A 15,294-nucleotide genomic window follows, 5' to 3' on the forward strand; every position below is an offset into this window, starting at 1 on the left:
TTCAAATGTATATAAATAGATACTATATTTACATTGAATCCAGAAATTTTAAAAATGAATTAAAACTTAACATTTAAAAGAGTTTATATTTTAATTTAATCCACATAATTTAATTAATTTATTTGTCTGTTAAAATAATTAATCCATATTATTATAATTTTTAAATTCTGTAAACATTAAGGAATAAAATATAGATACTAAAATTAATATACTGGTAAAACATATATATATGTTTTTGTAATTAAATATTGCTATTTAAATCTAAGAGTCCAAAAAAAATATAATAGTTTGTATATTTAAATTCTTTTCAATTTTCTGAAATATTTTGGTATTTGCAGTCTGCAATTTTACTTTTGAACTGAATTATTTGGCACGAATTTATTGATTTATTTTTAATAAGATTATCATCCTCAAACTCATATAATTAGATTTCCAAATTAACACAACAGATACAACTTTAAGATTTACATTATGTTTGGAAGCAAAGACAGAAAGAATATACATATATATATATATATGAAACTATTTATTGCAAGAAAAGATATAATTAATCCATTGCACTTCACTTTGAATCCTCTAGATTCAACTAAAATCTGTGTAGTTAAGGTTTAAAATCCAGAATGAACTTTCCCTTCTGTGTTACAGTTAAATAAATGAGATCAAAATCAGCACAGGGCTGAATCAGAAAGACAATGAATAATCTAAATATACAGATGAAAAACCCTTCTCTTACCAGTAATCACCACAAGAACATATCCCATTTTTGAAATGGTGGAATCTACTAGCATCTCTCACAATAATTTCTCTGTTTCTGATCTTCGATATGATCTTAATCGCAACATGGCAATCTCCGCAGACCCGTAAATTTTTCATCACTCTTATGGGTAAACCTGCGGGTATATTCATCAGACCAAAAGCAATTGCCAACTTCTCACTGTGATGAACCAAATTATATTCCTTCTCCTCACTATCCATGTCATGTAAAACTGAGCCTGTATCCGGCACGTAACCCCTTAACTTCATCTCCGAAGTCAGTTCTTTTAGGTACAATTCTATCTCCTCCATATCTGGATGAGATTTATCAGCCATACAGAACTGATGTATTTGATTCTTCACTTCCAACCAACTTATACCAGGTTCTTTCTTCAAGTTCCTGTCCCTCATGGCTTTCCTCACCTCAGAAACTTCCTGCCACCTCTTAGCCGAAGCTTGAGTGTTAGAAAGCAGGACATAAGAAGCTGAATCCCGAGGATCAATCCTAAGAACTTCTTCAGCAACTATTTTCGCCATGTCTGCATTCTTGTGGAGTTTGCATGCAGATAACAAAGTTTTCCATATAATGGCATCTGGTTTTACTGGCATTGATCTAATCATAGCCTCTGCTTCATCCAAACACCCAAAACGACCAAGCAGATCAACGATACACGTATAATGCTCTAAACTAGGCTCCACTCCGTACCCTTTTACCATCAACTCAAAAAGTTCAAGCCCTTTCTCCTTCAGTCCACAATGACTGCAAGCATATAGCAAACTCAGGAACGTAACATCATTTGCTTCGAATCCACTCTTCTCCATATCCTCAAACAATTCAATCGCCTCATCTCCTCTACCATGAAATCCATAAGCAGCAATCATTGCACTCCACAAAACAAGATCTCCAACCTCATGTTCCACGAAAACTTTCACAGAATCTTTGAGACATCCACATCTCGAATACATGCTAATCAATGAACTAATGACTGCAACTACTGTATTAGCCCCAGCCTTGATTGCTTCAGCATGAATTTGCTGACCCTGTCCAAGAGTTGCTAATTCAGAACATGAACTTATCACGCTCACAAAAGTAATCTTATCAGGTCTGCAACCTGCCATTTTCATCATACTATAATGATGTAAAGCTCCCTCTGGGTATCCATGTTGAGTTTTTCCCGCAATCAGAGTATTCCAAGCAACCACATTCCAAAAGGGCATGGCTTGAATAACTTTTTCTCCATCCCCCAAGCTCCCACTCTTCATATACATATGAGCCAAGGAGCTTCCAACGACCATATTAAACTCAAACCCACATTTGATCACGTAATCATGAACCTGCCGCCCAGCGTGCAGAGCTCTTAAACCTGCACACCCTCGAAGAACACTACCCAGGGTGAACTCATCCGGAAAAAAACCCAGCTCATGCATTTCTCTAAACAAACTCAGACCTTTTTCATTATATTCAAACTGCATCAGACCCGCAACAATGGCATTCCAAGTTGCCACGTTTCTCTCAGGCGTTTCATCAAACAGCTTCTGGGCACTCTCCAGATCGCCACTTCTCACGTACCCATTAATCAAAATATTACAAGACATGAAATTTTTCTTTGGCATCACGCCGTATAAAGAAACTGCAGTCTGCAACTGGCCGAACTTTGAGTACATGTTCATTAGGTGGTTGCATATGAACTTGTCTGAGGAGCACCCAGATGAGATTATCAAAGAATGGAGTTGTCTTCCTAGCGGAAGTGAGTTCCGGGATATGCATGATTGTATAAGGTGAGAGAAGAGAGATGGGTCTGCCCATATGTGGAATCTGAGCTTCTCAAAAGCTTCCTTTACGAGTCCTTCTGAGCAGAAACTGATTAAATCAGCGGCGAGAGTTGCAGTGGTTGTGGTGGAGAAGAAACGCAGGGAAGAGAAGCTTACTTGACCAAGACCAGAATTTCCCATACATCATAAGCAGGATTTTGCCTCGATGGGCCTTTGCTGGTTGGCTATATAAACAGGATTAGTTGTTTACCATGGCGGCCAATTATAATTAGATTTCAAAACCAGAGATATCCTTGTAATTTCTTGTAGAATTTAATTAAAATTTGTACATACGGATTATAATTACACTAATTTTGTATATGTCTCAGTTCTATAATGATATATTTATATATTTACTGTAAGAAAGAAATTGCATAAACATGAAAAAGAAATTGCATAAACATGAAATTTAAATTGAATACAAAATCAAATAATATTTTAGTTCAAAATCTTCTTATTATTTTATTAAATTTTCAATTTAATTCCATATAATTTTAACTTTAGCCAAATCCAAGATATAAACTTATTGAGTCTAGGGATTTCTAATTCATTTACTGAGAAGATAATGATTGTAACTTGGATCCTGCACAATCTTACTCAAATTGTTTGGTGCAAATATTTTCTTAAATATCAGGTAGATTCTCAGTATAGTCATTTATCACATGCGGAGGAGCAGACTTACTTCATATATATACATATATGTGTGTGTATATATATATTTTTTAAAAAGACTTACCAAATTTCTTAGAACTTGCTGCAAAATCTGATGAATTAATCAAGAAAAATAGCTACCAAAAGAAAGAAAAGAAGCAAAGATATAGCAAATAATGGCACTTTTGCTCATTTCTAAACTCCTACTACATCAGATCAAAAGATTACACATTATTATACATTCAATCAATTCAAGATGTATGGTCAAGATTTTCTGTATTTGCAGTTTTATCATATACTCAGACGGAGACTGGTGTGGGTACTGTTGGAGGAACCCGATTTTCGACTGGGATTTCGACAAATTCTGAGAGGATAGCCCTAAATTCATCTCCTGTCATTGTTTCCTTCTCAAGGAGGACTTCCACAATCTTGTCAATGGCTTCACGGTTGTTCCTGATGTGTCTCAAGGCAATCTCGTATGCGCTATCTGATATCTTCTTGACTGCTGTATCAATGTCTTCGGCTAGCTTTTCTGACATTGAATTTCTTGCCATCATTCTCATGATGACATCAGCACTTTGAGCTGATGCATCCATGAGTGACCATGGACCAATTTCAGACATCCCAAAAGTAGTTACCATCTGCATCCGGTGAATAGTTATCAATGTCATTCACATATTCGGTAGCGTAAGCAAAGGGTTATTCTAGCTACAGATGCCAGTACAATTGTCTAAACCTAGTAGCGGAGGACCTTAGAAGAAAATTTTCAATTAAGAATGAAATTTAAGTAGCTTTCAAAAAATTCATTTTGAATTTAACCCACGCAAGATGTTGTATCAATTAAGTAATCTTGAAGGAAATATATAGGGGAACGTATTTGGACACAAAGAAGAAAAGCTAATTTCAAGTATAGTTATATGCTTAATAAATTCAATTTTCCAAGAAAAGGAATACATAGGTGACAGCAAGAGGTTATAGAATTGCTCCAAGTGAAATGCTTTAAAACTCCAGTTACCTGTTTAGCTAAACCAGTGATCTGCTGCAAATCACCTGCTGCACCCGTCGTAACCTCAGGCTCACCAAAAATGATTTCTTCAGCTGCTCTGCCACCAAGACCACCAACAATTCTTGCAAATAGTTGCTGCTTTGAGATGAGGGTAGGGTCATCTCCTGGAATGAACCAGGTCAGCCCGCGTGCCTGACCTCGTGGAATTAAGGTGACTTTTTGGACAGGATCATGCCCTGGGGTCAAAGTTCTGGACCAAAAAGGAAATAAAAGCCTTTAAGTTCTGAATTAGAAGTAAACCAAACATGTAAAATAAGCAAGCGATAAGATCAGTTCGAAGTTGAGAAGAGAGAGCACAAACTATAAGAACCCAAGATGCTTCCAGAAACTGATAGGTTCTTATTACTTACCCACAAATTGCATGGCCAACTTCATGGTATGCAACCAAGCTTTTGCTCTTCCCGTCCGTCATAACAGTCCCCTCCATGCCAGCCACAATCCTATCAATGGAATCATCAATCTCTTTAGATGAAATGGCTGTCTTCCCGCGCCGGCCGGCCAATATAGCAGCCTCATTCAAGAGGTTTGCAAGATCTGCTCCACTGAAACCAGGTGTTCTCATGGCAATCACATCAAGTGACACATCAGCATCAAACTTTTTGTTGCTTCCGTGAACTTTTAGGATCTCTGTCCTTCCTCTTATGTCTGGAACATCAACAGTAACCTACACAAAAGCTTCAGAGTTAATATTTCTTCTATGTTGGAAGAGGCATAAGAACATGATTGTGTTCTCACCTGTCTGTCAAACCGTCCTGGCCTCAACAAGGCAGAGTCAAGAATATCTGCCCTGTTGGTTGCTGCTATGACTATTATTCCTGTGTTGCCCTCAAAACCGTCCATTTCTGTCAAAAGCTGGTTAAGGGTCTGTTCTCTTTCATCATTTCCTCCACCAATTCCAGTTCCTCTTTGCCGCCCAACAGCATCAATTTCATCTACAAAGACTATACAGGGAGCATTCTCCTTGGCTTTTTTAAAAAGATCACGAACTCGAGAAGCACCAACACCAACGAACATCTCAACAAACTCGGAACCAGAGATGGAGAAAAATGGCACACCAGCTTCACCAGCAATTGCCTTGGCAAGAAGGGTCTTTCCAGTACCTGGTGGACCAACAAGAAGAACACCTTTAGGGATGCGAGCTCCAACAGCAGTGAATCTCTCAGGCTTCTTCAGAAACTCCACCACCTCCATGAAATCCTGCTTGGCTTCATCAACTCCAGCAACATCATCAAATGTCACACCTGTGTTTGGTTCCATTTGGAATTTTGCCTTTGATTGACCAAATGCAAGTGGGAAGCCAGGTCCACCTGGACCACCCATTCCTCCAGATGATCGTCTTGAGAGAAGGAATAGTCCTCCAATCAAGATCAACGGGAACGCCAGATTCCCAATCAAGTTGAATAACAAAGAACCAGAATCTTCTTGAGCATTATGGGCTGCAAAGTCAATGTTCTTTTCCCTGAACTTCTGAAGAAGCTCCTGGCTAAGTCCTGGCAATTGAACCCGAACTCGTTGAACCCGATTTCCCAACTCAGGTGAAACAGCCTCCACTATAGCTATGGTCCCATTTTCAAACAAATCTACTTTTTTCACCCTGTCTTTATCCAAGTACTCCAAGAACCTAGAGTATGACATCCTAGAGGAAGAAACCCCTTGTTCGTCAGCATATGCTTTCCCACTTCCCAGTAAAGCTTGTGCACCGATTCCTACATTTCCAAGCAATAGCTTTAGAAAGCCTCTTCTTCCTTCATGTTGCTTCTGGTCCAAAGATGCCTTCACAAGAACCACCTTTGATGTCTTAGATGATGATGGTAGGCTTGAGGACAGGAAAAGCTCCCTGCCGTAGAAACTCTTGCTCAATTTTGGTCTGTTTGTGTGGATTGATAAACCATTTCCTACGAGACAGGTTGATGACGCTGCCATCTGCATTACTATCAAGAAAATTGCGATTGATATTTAAATAACTTACGAGTGAATTCATAAAGAAGTGTATAAATATACATAAACATAGTCACTCAGATAAAAGTAGCAAATTGAGAATTAAATTTTTAAAAAAAAAAAGATCATAGGAATAAAATAATTTTTGGATTTGTTTTTGGCTGGCAGCAAAAACAAAAATTAATGCCAATTCTTCTAGAAACACAGTACGACTTCTATAGTAATATAAATGAGACAGATAAAAAAAAAGTCTTATCACGGCATAAATAAAACCAGAAACAAACTCAAGATTTTGTCAGGGAAGTAAAGAAAATCATATTTAGAAGGAAAAGACTTTGGAAGAAGCAAAAGCAAATGCATGAGTCTTTCTAACGCTTTGAATTAATTCTAAACTATGTTCTTTTTTATTCTTCTTCATTTTTTTGACCTGCTCAAGACAAGTTTCAACATGATGTTTCAAATCTTATTCCGAACTTGCTTTCATGAATAACAGTTTAGCTCTCATCATGTTTCAAATTTTTTTTCTTGATATGAAAGATTATGTCATCCATAATCATCTGAAGTTATACAATTCAGAAATCAAAGTTGGACTACTAACAACAATTGGAAAGCAAATATGTAAAAGACATTTCAAACAAATCTACACATAATAATAGAAACCCTCAATTGACTTGCACAAATTGGTTAATCTGACTCCCCACAGTTTAAGCAAAAACAAAACTTCAGAAACCACTGAAGGTGATAACACAGTGACATTTGCTAACGGAAATCGATCAAGAGCGCGAAACTAACACAGTATAAGTGACCGGTTTACTTTCCTTCCTACCAGAACTACTTCCTACACCATCTTAGGGTTTCCAACTCATGTATTGCTTCATGCATAATTTTCAAAAACTAGTAACACATTACACACCAAATTGATACGACACTAGAATTACACACAGTTCGAGCTCAGAAACAAAACAAAAAATAAATTTGAATTCGGATTTGCAAGTAAGCCATTAGAACAAATCAGAGAAACAAGGAGCGGAAGAGGAAATGAGTACGTACCTTAAAAGTTGAGGGATTTCTGAAAATAGAAGGAATAGCGGGGAGCCGTAGCCTGGGCCTTTTTGGCGCAGTAAGACGAGAAGAGAGAGGCGCTTGTGTATTTGAGAAAACGGATGTGGCTTGGAAAATGTGTACGTGGCGCTTTTCTAGTGGCTACAAGTTTTTCTGATTTTTTTGTTTCTTCGGTCAGCTGTTCAGACTAGATTTTTTTTTTCTCTGGTTCAGATTTTTGTTCGAGCTTCAGAATCGTTAGCTTTCTATTTCAGTACGACGCCGTATTATATCGAGTTTTGCCTATAATTTTTTTTTTTTTTCAGTCATAAAAAAATTTTAGTACAACTTTTTAGACATGAAATTAAGTACCAAATAAAGTCTCCAATATTTAGAATTTTATTTACATAATTATAAAAATTGAGAATATAATCACAAAATTTTATAAATTAGTTCTAATTTCATATACGCAATCCTATTTTTGAGATAAAATTTATAAATTAGCAAACAGTCATCTGAAATTTTCTCTCATTTTCTCTATTTTTTCATCGGATCATTTTAAACGGGTTTAATTAATTTAATAATTTTTTATGCACAATAATTTACACACAAACCCACATGATTAATTAAAACTCAACATTAAAATATTATAGATCAATTTTTGAATCCAGCAATATTAATAACAATAATAATACAACTAATATAATGATATAATAGTTAAGATTCGTTCACTCTACTTGAAGATTACAATTTTAAATTTTATTAAAAACTTAAAAATCATTACTTACAAAGTACATTATGAGTTAACGTTAACTGATTTACAGTGTTTCATTCAATGTATCACATGATTTAATTATTAATATCTTAATAAATTTATAGTGATAAAATAAAATCTCGTTATGTTGAATTATAATGTATTTAGATAAAATTAATATTTTGTATACATTAAATTAAAAAATAATAATAATAATTCCACAAGATAATTTTTTTTTTTTTTTGAAAAATGGAGAAAATGCATGGTGCTATTATTGACACGATCAAATACTCCTTGTCATTTGTGTTTTTCTTTTCAAGTACATCCTTGTCCCTAATATGTATCATGATCTACATTACACTCTTTGGTTCGAGCAAATTGTTGCTCCCAATATGTCCCCTATAACAAATTTATTTGTAATAAACAATTTGATTTCTACTAATTAAATTCGAGATAAAATTATTAGCCGTAATTACAAATAAAATCTAAAAATGTAAAAATTAATTTCAATACCATTTTAATTCAAGCACATAAAAGCTTTTCTACATAATTAATGTAGAAATAAGATATTAATTTTATTGACTTATATAACATTCGCATCTTCAAGATCGCTAATTAGAGAAACCATTATTTATCATTCAATTATAAGAAGTATACACTTATAATAATCATACTTCAACGTGCTAAATTAGTAAAAAAGAGATCATGCTCGAGGGCAGTTACAATCGAAATTAGATCTATCAAAGATACATTATCATTTGTTACCAAATTTACCGTAACATCACCAACACCGTTGGTATTCATGGTCGATGAATTTCTTGATCTAGTTGGCTCGTAAAATACGGACCTGCAAACAGGACAACAACCTTGTTCCTTCACCCATGGCACGATACATTCCTCATGAAACATATGTTTGCATGGTGTGACCATAACCACTTCTTTAGCTTCAAAATCCTCTAAACAAATTGTACATTTTTCATTATCATCATCATGATCATCGCGAGTTTTCTTTTCATTATAATCGTTACTTTGGTTGTGATTTCTGTAATACAAGCTGAGTCTTTTTGAAAGTTTTTTTAGTGTTGGATTATAAACTGATTTTTTAAGTTTTGCCAAAGCTGATTTTTTCTCATCTTGCGTTAGTCTTGAGTCTTCATTATGTTCTCGTAAAGTGTATGCATCTCTTGGTATCCGAGTAGCCTCTCTTTCAACTCGTGAAGAGAATGTACGAGGTGGTATTTGAGTAGCCTCTCTTTCCATGGTATTGTTAAGGAGAAGTACTTGAAATGGAGGATTTGGTTCATGATCAACATAATGTCTGTACAATTCTGAGGTTAATAACAAAGACTACAATTGTAATTTGATTATTTTTTATCTATCAGACTAAATAATAGATGAGTATTTTTTATTAGTTTAATATTTTTTCAACAAAAATAAATTATTTCATTATTAAAAGGAGACATTTAGAGTTTAAATCTCATTTATTATCTTATTTTTAAAATAAATTTTTTTATTCTAATCGATTTATCACTGATATTATTAAAATTAAATTTTGTTCAAATTTTAATTTTATAAAATAAAAATAAGAAATAAAATAGAAATAAGATATAAATTTGAAATGAAAGAGTGAATTAGGTATGAAGTTAATTCTATATACAAATTCAAGATATTTGATAATTTAAATATATGGTTTGTCGAATAAGAAAAAAATGAGCGAAATTAATCAAATTATGAATCGATATATAAAATTACGATTAAGTTTTACGAAAAAAAAGATTGAAGTTTAAAAATTGAATGAGAGTGATTTATAGCCAAAAGCTATGAGAAAGAAACAGAAAATTTTCATCTTCACTTGAATAAGTTGCAAAAGTAGTATGAATCAAAGACTGTTTGGGTGAAAAGAAACTAATTACCTCCCAAATGAGGTGACAGGCACTCTTGTTGCCTCTCTCTCCTGATGCAAGTGCCATGGAGGCATATCACTATGAATTATCTGAAAGACATAGACATGCATTAGAGCATCAGCAAAAACTTATGATCTGGGTGTGTGTGTGTGTGTGTATATATATCTGAAAGACATAGACATGCATTAGAGCATCAGCAAAAACTTATGATCTGGGGGTGTGTGTGTGTATTTATATATATCTGAAAGACATAGACATGCATTAGAGCATCAGCAAAAACTTATGATCTGGGTGTGTGTGTGTGTGTGCGTATATATATATAATAGAGCTGAAGTGATACTTACAGAATCATCTCTGAAGGAAAAGCTTCGAGGGTAAACTCGATTTCGCGTGCTGATATTGTTAGGGAGATATGCAGGAGCAAAGTCCGGTTCATTCCAATTTCTGGATGCAAATCGGTGTCTTCCATTGCTCATAGTGAATCAGAAGGAAACGAATGAAGTTGATATTTTTCCAGAAGAAAATGCAGCTGCTCACGTTTAATCCTTTGAATTGAAATGAAGGGCTGTCTTGGTTCAGTGAGGTTCTTATATGTTTTATTTCTTTACTGTTTAAAGATCATTTAGTGTTGAGTGAATATATCCTTCTAATTTTTATGGTGTGATGTAAAGTATATTTTGTCCTCTGAATAGATGCTTTGGTTTGGAAGCTGATGCTCAAAGCCTAAAGGGTAGTACAATAGTAATGAAGCAAGGAATAAGATTCTAACCACTTGGCATATTTATCTTCACTTAAAAGATATGTGTGTGTGTGTGTGTATCTATATATATATATATATTCTCTAGTTGAATGCTCTTCCTGAGATTCAAGGGTTGCCTTCGCTTCTACGTGGCATATATAATTTGCTTGAAATTGAATTTTCTTTTCTATATGTAATTGTGTATATATATATACACACACATATCAACGTATATATCAAGGAAAAACTATACATGTTTGGGGAGGCTTTGCTTACCCATTGACATAAAGGGCCTCGGTTCATGCACTGACACTTGGCTTCATTAGAATGTTGCCACGCTTCTCTTTTATACTGCATATCCTCCCTCCATGCATAGATACACACATATATATATGTATATATATAGGGAGATAGTAAACTGAAGCTTTTCTAGATCTCAAAAATTTGACAATAATAATAAACCACAAGTTGCTCGCAGCAAACAATCTATCCAGTCTCAGTCTTTTCTTAATTAATTCATTCAATTGAGAAAAGTTCCTTGAAACATTTCTAAAATAAATTGCATTTGTTCAGGTTGAAATGAACATTATAAAGTAAAAGGGCAAAGGCTCAATTAATCAACTATGAAATTATAATATCATTCAACTTGCTTGTCTATGAACTATAAATACATCTCTACTTTTTTGTATCACAAGTAGATAAATAATCAATGAGAAACAGATTTCTACAAAGATCATTCAATGCACTGGACATGTAACCTGTCAACGAAGCTCAAAACTTGGCGAGTTTGTGAAAGACCGAAATAATTGCTGTCTTCTTTTCTTCCTTGATCTGATGTTCACCCAATTTTGGGTTAAGAGTAAATTCTTATCATACAAAAAAAATGGTGGAAAAGAATTATAGACGTAATCGGACACCCTTAAAGGCAATAAAATCAGGAGGAAGAAGCATACCTCAAGCTCACAATAGTATACAACACTTGTAGCAGATGATTCATATATCCCCTGTGCAGATGAATCTACTTGCTCATAGTTGAAGATAAGCAGAAATTCCAAAATATGGAGCCCATGGACATGAAAGCTACACGGGCTTGAAGAGGAACCACCCTATAAATTGTGTTAAGTAAATGATTTAAAATGTTACACACTACAAAGAAACTAAACTACTAAAAGTAATAAACATTACTTGAATTTTGTCAATGACATGAGCATAGGGAAGTAAATATGTACCATAAAAACGTAAGTATTTAGTAATTTATTTGGTGCTATGTTCTACCTCTAATCATCATGATCCACCAAACCATCCAAAACAACCAACAACCTTGATGGTTAGAGGAAGAAAAATAGTCCACTATATATCAGCAGATTAACGATCCAAAGCAATAAAACCATAATTTTCAGGCATTTGCTTGCGATCTATCATGTAGCAATTCCCGTGTCCACTCCAGTGTTAATGTGTCAAATGATTAAGCAAATCCGAGAGAACATTCGGGAAATGATGTATTCTTATTAATGCTTATTAATAACCCTTAATAAAAGACATGGATAGAAGCATTAACACCACGAAAATAACTATAGAAAGAAGCTTCATGTCCATGTGAAAAACCACAAAAAGATAAAAACCTTTAGTCAGATTACATGCCCAAAAAAGTATCCACTTGACCACATTATATCATTAACTTTTAAGAATAAAAAGGAAACGCATTAGAAGGCATCAGGGGCAGACCATCCTGGAACAAGAATATATAAGATAGGCCAGAAGACAGATCAATAGGGTTTAGTTAATCTGAATCATCAAAATAAGGTGACTCTTAAACTAAGAACAGAGGTTCCTAAGCCAATGATCCCAGATACACTAGTGAGAGGAAGAAGTCTAAAATGCTCTTCTATTCGTCTCTTTCAGATGACTGTAAAAGTAACTAAAGGCATAAGAATAAAAAACTTTGTTCTGGACTTGGCAACCAGGAGACTATCCCAAGTCCGCAGCTAATTTTACTTACTAACCACCAAATAAGATAATTTTATATGACGTCTTCATGGCCCGAGCTATAGGCTTGAATTATATAGGCTGTGGAGTAGGTAAGAGGAATGTATCCACTCCAAGAAGAGAGGTAGGAAACACATAAGATGAACATCCCACATTCTGTAGGTTGAGAGCTTCATGAACTCCCATACACGCACCTTTATGTGTTTCATTCGCTCTTGGTAATCTTGCTGCTCAGCATGCTTCAGCTGAGGTTTGTTTCCAAGGATGAAATGCTTCCAAGACCTCGTAAAATTTCTTTCTGGAAAGATTTTACAGTTCTGATCAAGACACTGCACATTTTCATCCAGACTTCGAATGCTATTGTTGTTAGATATTGCAGGTTTTGCTTAAGAGATAAATAATAAGATCTAAAAAAGAGGAACTAAAGAAGAGGGTTGGTTCTTGGTATCAAGAACAAGAGGAAAACAATTGGTTAAAAGGAGAGATTTAGAAAGAGAACTAAGGGTTTGGAAGCAAGAATCTTAAGCCTCTTGCCAATCAAAAAAAAGCCAGATCAAGTGGCTGAGGCTTTCCTTTGGCACCCTGGTGATGCGGGTCCTATGCCCATCTTCAACTTTCTCCTGGAGATGTGTCCTTCTCTAATGGAGCCAAAAAAGTAAAGAACAAAAGGAAAAGAATCTTAAGGCTCTGGGGTACCAAATTGTGAGTCCCTACAAATAATTCCATCAATGAGCTTAAGATGTAGAAACTGAGAGACCAGAAGAGGAAATCAGAAAGCATAGTAGGAATTTCAAGAGATGAACTGGCAATTGATATATTTGTACTGATGCTTAATAAAGTAATAGTACAACCTAAATTCATTATAGTCTCCTCATGCCACTAACATAGACTCAAACAAAGGACTCAAACAAATTACAACTAACTGACTATTATGACTAGTTAACAATCATATTGGCAAAATATGCTTATCTAATTCCTGAGACAACTTGTCAACTGAAACCAATACTTCCAGTTCCAACTAAACAAGTAATTGCACTGAGATTGGAGGACCATATACAAATATAATTTTGGGTCATTGAGAGAGGAATATACCAAAAATTCAATACACTAACAGGTATCCAGAACCTGAAACCTGCACAACATTCATCAAAAGAATGTCAAATTAAATAAATGAAAACTGAACCACATTATCAAGCTAATAGAAGGATTGATTGGAAGAGGTTTTTACCATATAGAAGAGTGGGAAGAGCATCTTTCTGATATTTTTCTGGAAGCTGTGAGAGCTTCCCTTGCCATAAGTTATTCCATGCAAACACAACAGCAATCACAGTTGGACCAAGTACTATTTGATTCAATAGAACCTGGAAAAACACAAAAGTAGTTCAACCTTTACATTGAAAAATTCTTAATGCTACCAAGATTGTCATGTTTTGGAAGTCAACTATGAAAGCTAAAGGATCACACCTTCAACATTAAATTTTCCACTGTTTGCTTTGGCAAACGATGATCAAGATACTGATACCATGCATAAGAACCAGGGCCGTAGAGAAGAAACCCGTATGAAGTCATCCGCACGGCACGTAGCCAATCATGGTTCTGAAGAAGGGACCACAGCTCATCCTAACAGGAAAATAAACTAAAACTTTCAAAACATCCACTTGGGGTACTTAAGTACCAAAATGAAAACATTACAGTACTCCCTCCATCCCATATTGAAAAATTGACTCTTCTTTTAAAAATTAAATAACTTCTTTCTGAGAAGTTTCAGTAATTTATGCCTTCAACACTGTAGAAAACATAATCATTGACAGGGGAAACAGCGAAACGAGATACTACAAGACAAAGACAATATCATATAAAGTATAACATAGGAAATGCTATTGATAATTGAGAATATGTTTCTTTTAGTGACTGAAAGAAAGTCAAAAGGAACAAGATTTTAAACAGAAATACATATGTAGGTATTGAAGTACAACTAGTAGCAATATCTACAACTGAAACAGTAAATCAGAAACATTTCATGAAACACCGAAAAACATACTCTTAAGACAGTAAATGAAGCAAGATACAAAAATAACTAGACGGCTGGCAGCGTACAACAAGAAATTATAAAGAAAAAGCAGTCTCACGCGATCAGAAACGGTATAATCAGACTAATCACATCAAAAGAAACTTACAAAAGTTTTCTCAGCAACCAAACAGGAAGGAATATAATAGATAAACGAACATTAAAAAACAAAACCTGACCTTACTTAAACGACTGGAATCAGAATTCTCCAGTGCATTTCGTTTCCTCCACCTATCCGTGACCTGAGCGATCGTGTCGCCGGTTAGAGCAAGAGAAGCCGCTGTGACGGCTTGCTTGAATGGAAAACGATAACCAGTTCTCCCAGTTGCGTCGACGGAGTCGGAGCGTTTGGAGTTTGATCTTTTACTTCGAGAATCAAACTGCTTCTTATTCTTATTCCTCTGTGTAAAGTTCCATCTCCAGATACCGCCATTGCCACCTCCCAACGCTTCCATCGTTTACTATCTTCCTCGACCTAAAGAAAAATAAATCATATATATCCGTTTCACTCCATTCAGGGTTGCGCGTGAGGCTTGCTACGGCGTCGTTTCAATGGTTGGCAAAACTGGCATTGAAACGGCG

At 35.1% G+C, this 15,294-nt stretch overlaps 4 protein-coding genes across 6 annotated transcripts; all 4 read right to left on the reverse strand.

The window, feature by feature from the left end:
* Positions 1–544: 544 nt before the first annotated feature.
* On the reverse strand, positions 545–2,862 carry LOC110814688 (pentatricopeptide (PPR) repeat protein). Its single transcript, XM_022042236.2, has one exon. It carries the CDS (start codon positions 2,704–2,706, stop codon positions 730–732), a length of 1,977 nt encoding a protein of 658 aa, XP_021897928.1. The 5' UTR covers positions 2,707–2,862; the 3' UTR covers positions 545–729.
* A 521-nt stretch (positions 2,863–3,383) lies between these two features.
* On the reverse strand, positions 3,384–7,429 carry LOC110814738 (ATP-dependent zinc metalloprotease FTSH 2, chloroplastic). 2 transcript variants are annotated; one of them, XM_088216763.1, is made up of 5 exons: positions 7,271–7,429; positions 5,018–6,213; positions 4,633–4,946; positions 4,232–4,472; positions 3,384–3,857 (listed from the first exon to the last, which is right to left on the reverse strand). In XM_088216763.1, exons 2-5 carry the CDS (start codon positions 6,209–6,211, stop codon positions 3,516–3,518), a joined length of 2,091 nt encoding a protein of 696 aa, XP_088072889.1. In that variant the 5' UTR covers positions 6,212–6,213; positions 7,271–7,429; the 3' UTR covers positions 3,384–3,515. The 2 variants fall into 2 exon arrangements, with proteins under 2 accessions (XP_088072889.1, XP_088072890.1); XM_088216764.1 differs by having other exon boundaries at positions 5,018–6,205; positions 7,271–7,418.
* Positions 7,430–8,630: 1,201 nt separating this feature from the next.
* Positions 8,631–11,121, reverse strand: LOC110825265 (RING/U-box superfamily protein). The gene is made up of 3 exons (XM_088216776.1): positions 10,264–11,121; positions 9,929–10,008; positions 8,631–9,333 (listed from the first exon to the last, which is right to left on the reverse strand). Exons 1-3 carry the CDS (start codon positions 10,393–10,395, stop codon positions 8,691–8,693), a joined length of 855 nt encoding a protein of 284 aa, XP_088072902.1. The 5' UTR covers positions 10,396–11,121; the 3' UTR covers positions 8,631–8,690.
* Positions 11,122–11,271: 150 nt separating this feature from the next.
* LOC110822068 (Peroxisomal membrane 22 kDa (Mpv17/PMP22) family protein) lies at positions 11,272–15,190 on the reverse strand. Of its 2 annotated transcripts, none has more exons than XM_022052076.2 (6): positions 14,892–15,190; positions 14,109–14,264; positions 13,873–14,005; positions 13,737–13,776; positions 11,612–11,764; positions 11,272–11,489 (listed from the first exon to the last, which is right to left on the reverse strand). In XM_022052076.2, exons 1-5 carry the CDS (start codon positions 15,165–15,167, stop codon positions 11,677–11,679), a joined length of 693 nt encoding a protein of 230 aa, XP_021907768.1. In that variant the 5' UTR covers positions 15,168–15,190; the 3' UTR covers positions 11,272–11,489; positions 11,612–11,676. The 2 variants fall into 2 exon arrangements, with proteins under 2 accessions (XP_021907768.1, XP_088072903.1); XM_088216777.1 differs by having other exon boundaries at positions 11,272–11,524.
* Between the last annotated feature and the right edge of the window lie 104 nt (positions 15,191–15,294).

Source organism: Carica papaya, chromosome 3 (genome assembly GCF_054855325.1).
Source record: "Carica papaya isolate Zhongbai chromosome 3, ASM5485532v1, whole genome shotgun sequence".
NCBI classification, from domain to species: domain Eukaryota; kingdom Viridiplantae; phylum Streptophyta; class Magnoliopsida; order Brassicales; family Caricaceae; genus Carica; species Carica papaya.

Bases quoted from the DNA above. Each gene is read 5' to 3' on its own strand.
- LOC110814688 (XM_022042236.2), bottom strand. From the start codon at position 2,706: ATGGGAAATTCTGGTCTTGGTCAAGTAAGCTTCTCTTCCCTGCGTTTC.
- LOC110814738 (XM_088216763.1), bottom strand. From the start codon at position 6,211: ATGCAGATGGCAGCGTCATCAACCTGTCTCGTAGGAAATGGTTTATCA. The intron at 4,947-5,017 runs GTGAGAACACAA...GCTTTTGTGTAG, and splicing joins CAGGACGGTTTGACAGACAG to GTTACTGTTGATGTTCCAGA. The intron at 4,473-4,632 runs GTAAGTAATAAG...TTTTTGGTCCAG, and splicing joins GTTGGCCATGCAATTTGTGG to AACTTTGACCCCAGGGCATG.
- LOC110825265 (XM_088216776.1), bottom strand. From the start codon at position 10,395: ATGAGCAATGGAAGACACCGATTTGCATCCAGAAATTGGAATGAACCG. The intron at 10,009-10,263 runs GTAAGTATCACT...TATGTCTTTCAG, and splicing joins TTTCCTTCAGAGATGATTCT to ATAATTCATAGTGATATGCC. The intron at 9,334-9,928 runs GTAATTAGTTTC...AGAATTGTACAG, and splicing joins CCTGTCACCTCATTTGGGAG to ACATTATGTTGATCATGAAC.
- LOC110822068 (XM_022052076.2), bottom strand. From the start codon at position 15,167: ATGGAAGCGTTGGGAGGTGGCAATGGCGGTATCTGGAGATGGAACTTT. The intron at 13,777-13,872 runs GTAAAAACCTCT...AATGTTGTGCAG, and splicing joins TCTTCCCACTCTTCTATATG to GTTTCAGGTTCTGGATACCT. The intron at 11,765-13,736 runs GTATATTCCTCT...CACAATTTATAG, and splicing joins GTTAGTGTATTGAATTTTTG to GGTGGTTCCTCTTCAAGCCC.